Source organism: Bacillus rossius, chromosome 1 (assembly GCF_032445375.1).
Source record: "Bacillus rossius redtenbacheri isolate Brsri chromosome 1, Brsri_v3, whole genome shotgun sequence".
Classification (NCBI taxonomy): domain Eukaryota; kingdom Metazoa; phylum Arthropoda; class Insecta; order Phasmatodea; family Bacillidae; genus Bacillus; species Bacillus rossius.
Window position 1 is genome coordinate 238,736,434 of NC_086330.1, and position 8,162 is coordinate 238,744,595.

Genomic DNA, 8,162 nt, shown 5'->3' on the forward strand with positions numbered 1-8,162 from the left:
CAGGATTTCGCGAGATAGTATGACACGAGATACCAGGGAGAGGATGCGGGTGGAAGGGGGCGCAGACAGGCCGAACGAGCACGACGACGCCAAGCACTGCAGCCAAGCGCGATCGTAACATTATTATTTATGTCATGTAATATATATTTTTAGTATAAGCGAACATTTTATAACGACATTTAACTATTTAACGCTTTTTTAAAGAGAAATCCTAGATTAAAAAAAATTACGCAAGACAAAGAAAAAAACAGGGGAGGGGTTTAATAATGTTTTGTGACCTTATATGGGGGTTGGGTTGTCAAAAATGGCCAAAAATCGTCCTTAAGTTATTAATTGACGGCCCCTCACACGCCGGGTTGTTATTTCATTTCCTTGTCATTGCCATCAGTTAAGGGAGTAATTCCTGTAAATTAATTCCGTTTTCATTATGACATCTATTGTTGGGTCACAAAAACTTCCCCCGAATATTTACTAAACTTTATTTTAAATACGTAAAAGGCCACTCAAGTCATCGTGTGATAATTTTAACTTGAGTGTCTTTTTACCGCTTTTAGAAAATTTCGAGTGAATATCTGTTGAGAGAATTTGAGATGAAGCATGAATTACACTAGAGCTATCGTAACGAACACAGGACACGTCCTGACACTCGGCGAGCGAGCTCTAAAAGCGCGCGGAAGGAAAGGGCGACAGTGGCTCGCCCAGCGCACGCCTCCTCGCCTCTACGCGCCGGGCAACTAGCTGGAGCGCAGAGTTTATCGCCGGAAACGTGCCTCTATATTTCTGTGGTGGAATATTGTAGACAAAAGCACTCTGCACTTTCCTATACACAGTGGCGGATTTACCAGCAGGCTGAGTAGGCTTGAGCCTAGGGCGGCAGATTTTTGGGGGGGAAATTTTGGTGACCAATGTTTTTTTTTTTTTTGCTACCTCATAGAAATCAAAAAGATTTCTGCATGATAATTTTCTGATTTCTGATGTTTTACAGATAGAAGTCTGCAACAAATTTTGCCGATGACTTCCCTTCTCCCTTGTCATTGTACCTCCCTTGTCATTGTACGTTCCCCTGCCCACACTTTGAAAGAGTGAAAAGAGCGAAATTATAGAACATATGTTTCTCTCTTCCCACTATCAACCCATACATGCCAGTCCTACTACTGGTTGGAGTCTGCAAACGGGATGGCTTGTATTTAATAAACAAGATTACTTACCACGATATCATCGATGATTTTGCCAACAAATAATCGCGCAAAAGGGGTATTGTAAAAATGTAAAATATTAAAAATTATTGTAACGAACTTTTATAACTTGACTGAATTGATTATATTTAACTGTTTGTAAGCGCAATAAAGATTATTTATTCACGTTTACCAAATGTGCATTATTGTGTAAGTAGCATGCATTACCCCGCCAGGTACATGATTGAGCTATGATTAGCTCAAAAATAAACCAAAAAATTATTTTACGCTCAATTTCAACGAAATAAATATAATCTAGGACATGAAAACTGTAGAGGCAAGGGCGGCAAAAACTTTTCAGCCTATACCTTGAAAATTAGTTAATCCGCCACTGCCTATACAATTTACAATACTGTGTGCATTGTTTTTCATAGCTAAAAATGTCAGTGAAAACATTCGTTCCAGCCTTTTCCACTGTCCAAAACTTACGCGTTAATAGATGGAATGAAACTTGTATAGGTAAGTGCAATGGCTCTTAAATACTACTCCTAATTAGATTCTTTTCATTCGTGTACGGTTTGTGAATGGCGCGTTTTGACCCGGAGATCTGTACGCTGTTTAGGAACCTAGCCTGGCGGCAGTCAGAAGGGGGTGCCTTCTATTTCAGGTCATGATTATATATTTACTTTAATCACAGATAAACTCGCAGCCTTTTTTAATAGTTTAACTTTAACGAAATGAACACTATATACATCGCATACTTTATGCATGGTTAGCTGCCAAAATTAAATTTTTATTGTTTTTTGGGGGAATACAAATAAAGAGAGTCAACTGGAAAACTGGACTAAAACATTCTTGGCTTCAAATCAATGATACTGGCAACTTCGTGATATGGTTTTTATGTCTATCCCTACAATATTCCAGTTTGCTTAGCTGGCAAATCCTCACAAACTTGAGGAATATTTCATGAAGTAGCCACTAGACTTTCTGTTAAACCTAAATAAATCATTAGTCATGTTGTCCGATCTATTCTCTTTATTTGAACGCCCAAAAAAAAAAACCTTAATAATGCATGCATGCAATGTAAATATTTCTCGTTTCTTGGAAGTTAAACCTTTAAAATAAAGTCTACATGTTTACCAGCGTTTCACCAAAATACAAAAAAGTGACATGATTGAGTTGGCGCCACTTGCTGGACCTGCGGGCTGATTACGAGCACACACTTTGCGTTATAAGTTGCGATAAATAACGAAGGTTTGCGAAGAATATCGCAGGAACCAGCAACGTGATTACGAACACATCCTTTTTCGTTAAACTTCGAATATTGATGACGTTGTGGCGGTATATATCGCAAACTTTGATTACGAGCACACTTTTCAAGTGATATTTATCGCACCGGAGCTACGTTATATATCACGAGCATTTCAAGTGGTGATACGAAGCGAATGTGAGGTAAGTGATATAATTACTCTTAAAAATAATGTCCTCCCGTCCTAAAAACGGCATTATAATTGCACATTATTGTTTTAAATATAGTCGGGTACGATGTAAAGCGATGAAGTTAAACGAAAACAATTGTTTTAGGTTAGCGTGTGTATATTTAACACGCGAGCATTATTCTTAACATGCTATTTCTATTTATTAATTGTACCATGAAATAATTGTTTTCAATGCATAGTTTGTGTGGAATAATTATGAAGTGGTTTAAATACGATCAAAGTAGGTAAGAAGAATATTAATAAATGCCGTGTCATAGCTTATCAAATTAATCCTAACCTAAAGAGCGATATTATTTACACGCACATTATGAACTTAACATAGCTATAAATAGTTCAAATAGGCTGCTTATGTATATTTTGTGATTGGGTATTTGCTCAACATGCATTTTTGTTTAATCTGAGTTTCAGAAAGCTATTTCCGGCCTCCTTGTGTGTTCAATTGTGCAAGACATTTTTAATTTGTGCTCATTAAAATACATATTGGCTCTATTACCTAAGTGTGTTAACATTGGTAATTGTTAACAAGTGGGGCTGATCATAAAACAAATAACTTGATGAATAATTTATTTAGGAATGCCCCTCCTTAAACAGGATGATTCTATTAAATAAAATTTCGAGCTTTTATGTAGGTTATTTTCCGAACAGGGTGTCCACGAGGGAAAAAATATTTCGTACCAACTTAGGCGAGAAAAAAGTACTAGATTAGAAAAAAAAGTAGTAAATTATAATTTGTTATGGTTTTTAACAATTTAGGAAATTATTATGACATTGCAATGCTCTAACTTAAATATCACACACCACACACACATGCATTCCATAGTTTTTTTAAAAAATAATTACGCTTAATAATAAAACATATTGGAGTTACAATAATATTATTATATTAAAGAAAAATGTACTAGATCTGTACTAAACCATTAAAAAAATTATAAAAGTACTAAATCTATTACGAAAGTACTAACTGTGGAGACCCTGTTTCCAAATGGTTGGATCAGGTGGTTAACATTAACAGAAATGTAAAATCATGCTAATGTTTGTTTAGGTAACCTATATTTCAATTTGAAGTACTTATGTATGTTACCTAACCTATTAAAAAATCTTATGTAGGTTATTTGCCGAATGGTTGGATCAGGTTGTTAACATTAATTGAAATGTAAAATCTCGCTAATGGTTTTTTAGGTAACCTATATTTTAAATTAAAGTACTTATGTATGTTACCTAACCTATTTAAAAATCCTCACTGTTTCTCAGTAGTTATAATAAAACTAACCTAATCCAACTACGCGTTAAAACAGTGAACTATTTGCTGGTAGATATATTTGAATTATGGCTGTGCCTTCTTAGAGAATGAGTGGAAAACATAATAGGTAATACCAAAAGGCCTTTTCAATTGTCTTGTTATACTTGCTTAGGTATAGAAAAATACTTGATAACCCTTTTTTACATTATGTACCTAATGTGTGTGAAATAATTCAGATTCCGCAGAATGGCCCTTGCTGCATTCTTGATTGCTGTGGAATTGGAGGAGGAAGAAAGGAACGAGCTAGGAAGGCAGCGGAGATGGTTAAGGGATCATCACAATCCATTTGAATTGCCGGAGCAGCAATTCAGAATGTATTTTAGATTGTCACCAGAAGTTGCACGAGATGTGTGCAACATGTTGCATCCATTTCTCGCTTACAGGAACATTACTGGACTGTCTGTTGAGACGCAGGTAAATATTCATGCTATTTTTCATTACTTTATTGTGTGAAGGTAACACTATTTTGCGGTGCAATGCGTGTAGAATAGCCACCTGTTATTAAAGGTGGTGAGATTTTCAGTAAAAATAAAGGTTTATTATGCAGTTAACATTTTGATAAACATAATGGTGTACAGAGCTCATACTTCAAAATAAATTTAAATAAGTTAGGTTTAGAATGGAATGGCTCGAAAACTATTCAATATATAAAATATTTGGCTGTACAATAAATTCCATACACCTACTTTTCCTTATTTAATTACCTAGTAGCATGATTCAAACTTATACATGATAAATGAATGGTATGTAAATAAATGTCATTAGGGTACGTATAAATAGCATTAAATGCAGAATGCATTAAACAATAAAGACAACTAACAGTTAGGTGACGGTGAATGATGTTAGTGCCAGAGGTGATAGTTTATTTGGCTTTCTTGAATATTTTGGGTCACATAGTAATATGCTTAGTTTATTTGGCTTTCTTGAATATTTTGGGTCACATAGTAATATGCTTAAAGTAAACATAAACAAATTTATGTACAAATAGCAAAGAATTTAATGAGTTAAATAACAGATATTATCGGCATACAAATGAGTTTGTATGCATTAATTAACTTTAGTTTGCTACCTGTAAAGTATTTTCAGGCAATTTTAAATAGCAGACATTTCCATAGTACTATCCTTCACATATCTGTGAATTGTAACCCAAGGTATGCATTTTTAGCATTAACAGTTGTTTCATACATAATTATCTTACTTTTTTAGATGTTTTATCCACTTGACAGAAGTGTATGTAGAACATGTTTGGTGTAGTTGTGTTATGTAGGCTATACTTATTAGTTATTATAATAAAAAATACAGTTAAACCATTTAAATTCAAATTTAATGTTTGGACTTTAATATAATGATTGACAGGTCATGTTCCACAGGTAATAATAATAATAATGTAAAGAGTTTGCTATAGGAAACACTGGTGTATCATTTTTCAGGTGCTGACTTCCCTCAGATTTTTCGCTAATGGAAGCGACCAAAGATCCATTGTCCAAGACCTCCTATTGTCAGTGTCGCAACCTTCAGTTACAAACTGCTTAAGGAGAGTAGTAGATGCTCTTCTGGAGCACTTTCTGCACGAATGGATTAAGTTTCCAGCTAGTGTTGCGGAAAGAGAAGCCTCGAAGACAAGGTTCCGAGAAGCCACTGGGTTTAGAGGGGTGGTTGGGTGCATTGATTGCACCCACATAGCAATTAGGAAACCCTCTGAACATGAAGAAACCTTTGTAAATCACAAGGGTTTTCATTCCTTGAATGTACAAGTGGTGTGCAATGAAAAACTTGAAATACTGGCAATTACTTCTCGGTATTCTGGCAGTACCAACGATAATTTCATCTTCAGATACTCGGCTGTCAGGAGAGCAATGCTCGAAAAGTACAATCAAGGGGACAGAACGTCGTGGCTTCTCGGTGATTCAGGGTATGGCCTAGAACCTTGGTTAATGACACCTATTCTAGGTGCACTCCCTGGATCACCAGAAGCTCGGTACACTGACTCACATTGTAGAGCCCGTAACTGTGTGGAGCGGCTGTTTGGTGTTCTGAAGAACACTTGGCGCTGTCTGCTCAGATACAGGACTCTACAATATGAGCCCCTTGAGGCAGCCAAAATTGTAATGGCATGTGCTATATTGCACAACATCAGACTGACACGAAATGAACCTGCTCCTCTGGATGAAGTTGTGGAAGAAGTATTGCCAGTTAATGAAATTGCGGATGTGCATGAAAACCTGTTGGGCAGAGCAGATTTTCGGTACCAGGATGCCCAGCGCATTAGGAATCTTCTTGTCCGCCAACAGCATGGTCACCACCAACATTAGACCCAAATCACAACTTGACTGACTGGCAGTAGGGAAGGGGGCCTGCCAATATAATTAAAACTCCCCGACTGAGCTGTGACTGGCAGTAGGCAAGGGGGCCTGCCATTATAATTAAAACTCCCCGACTGAGCTGTGACTGGCAGTAGGCAAGGGGGCCTGCCATTATAATTAAAACTCCCCGACTGAGCTGTGACTGGCAGTAGGCAAGGGGGCCTGCCATTATAATTAAAACTCCCCGACTGAGCTGTGACTGGCAGTAGGCAAGGGGGCCTGCCATTATAATTAAAACTCCCCGACTGAGCTGTGACTGGCAGTAGGCAAGGGGGCCTGCCATTATAATTAAAACTCCCCGACTGAGCTGTGACTGGCAGTAGGCAAGGGGGCCTGCCATTATAATTAAAACTCCCCGACTCGACTGTGACTGGCAGTAGGCAAGGGGGCCTGCCATTATAATTAAAACTCCCCGACTGAGCTGTGACTGGCAGTAGGCAAGGGGGCCTGCCATTATAATTAAAACTCCCCGACTGAGCTGTGACTGGCAGTAGGCAAGGGGGCCTGCCATTATAATTAAAACTCCCCGACTGAGCTGTGACTGGCAGTAGGCAAGGGGGCCTGCCATTATAATTAAAACTCCCCGACTGAGCTGTGACTGGCAGTAGGCAAGGGGGCCTGCCATTATAATTAAAACTCCCCGACTGAGCTGTGACTGGCAGTAGGCAAGGGGGCCTGCCATTATAATTAAAACTCCCCGACTGAGCTGTGACTGGCAGTAGGCAAGGGGGCCTGCCATTATAATTAAAACTCCCCGACTGAGCTGTGACTGGCAGTAGGCAAGGGGGCCTGCCATTATAATTAAAACTCCCCGACTGAGCTGTGACTGGCAGTAGGCAAGGGGGCCTGCCATTATAATTAAAACTCCCCGACTGAGCTGTGACTGGCAGTAGGCAAGGGGGCCTGCCATTATAATTAAAACTCCCCGACTGAGCTGTGACTGGCAGTAGGCAAGGGGGCCTGCCATTATAATTAAAACTCCCCGACTGAGCTGTGACTGGCAGTAGGCAAGGGGGCCTGCCATTATAATTAAAACTCCCCGACTGAGCTGTGACTGGCAGTAGGCAAGGGGGCCTGCCATTATAATTAAAACTCCCCGACTGAGCTGTGACTGGCAGTAGGCAAGGGGGCCTGCCATTATAATTAAAACTCCCCGACTGAGCTGTGACTGGCAGTAGGCAAGGGGGCCTGCCATTATAATTAAAACTCCCCGACTGAGCTGTGACTGGCAGTAGGCAAGGGGGCCTGCCATTATAATTAAAACTCCCCGACTGAGCTGTGACTGGCAGTAGGCAAGGGGGCCTGCCATTATAATTAAAACTCCCCGACTGAGCTGTGACTGGCAGTAGGCAAGGGGGCCTGCCATTATAATTAAAACTCCCCGACTGAGCTGTGACTGGCAGTAGGCAAGGGGGCCTGCCATTATAATTAAAACTCCCCATGAGAAACGACGTATGGCGACCTCCACGTGGTGTTTCTCGGGTAATGCCAACAGCCATGCACTTAATAGTCTTACATTGTGTGAAATACTTTTCCTGAAATTTCATATACAATACAGAATAATGTACCGAAGTACAGTTCACCATCTAGTGTTACACACTAACATTCAATATACATAACATGTCATATACTAGAAATAAGGTACATATTATGTTGAAAAATAATTTTACAGGAACGACATTGTAATGTTTTTTTCCACATTAACTTTAAAAAAAAAATAATGAGTCAAATACAAACAATTTAGACGTTCTGAAAAAAATTTGGTCTTAAATTTGCGTGTTCAAGTAATGAAAACAATTTTGTTGCATGTATTTCTTTCAATAAT

The 8,162-nt window shown here is 38.8% G+C and overlaps 1 protein-coding gene across 2 annotated transcripts; it reads left to right on the forward strand.

Moving 5' to 3' along the window:
* Positions 1 to 2,379: 2,379 nt before the first annotated feature.
* On the forward strand, positions 2,380 to 6,421 carry LOC134529872 (putative nuclease HARBI1). 2 transcript variants are annotated; one of them, XM_063364422.1, is made up of 3 exons: positions 2,380 to 2,627; positions 4,151 to 4,388; positions 5,405 to 6,421. In XM_063364422.1, the coding sequence occupies exons 2-3, from the start codon at positions 4,161 to 4,163 to the stop codon at positions 6,284 to 6,286; spliced, it is 1,110 nt and encodes a 369-aa protein (XP_063220492.1). In that variant the 5' UTR covers positions 2,380 to 2,627; positions 4,151 to 4,160; the 3' UTR covers positions 6,287 to 6,421. The 2 variants fall into 2 exon arrangements, with proteins under 2 accessions (XP_063220492.1, XP_063220483.1); XM_063364413.1 differs by lacking the exon at positions 2,380 to 2,627 and having other exon boundaries at positions 3,534 to 4,388.
* The last annotated feature ends 1,741 nt before the right edge of the window (positions 6,422 to 8,162 follow it).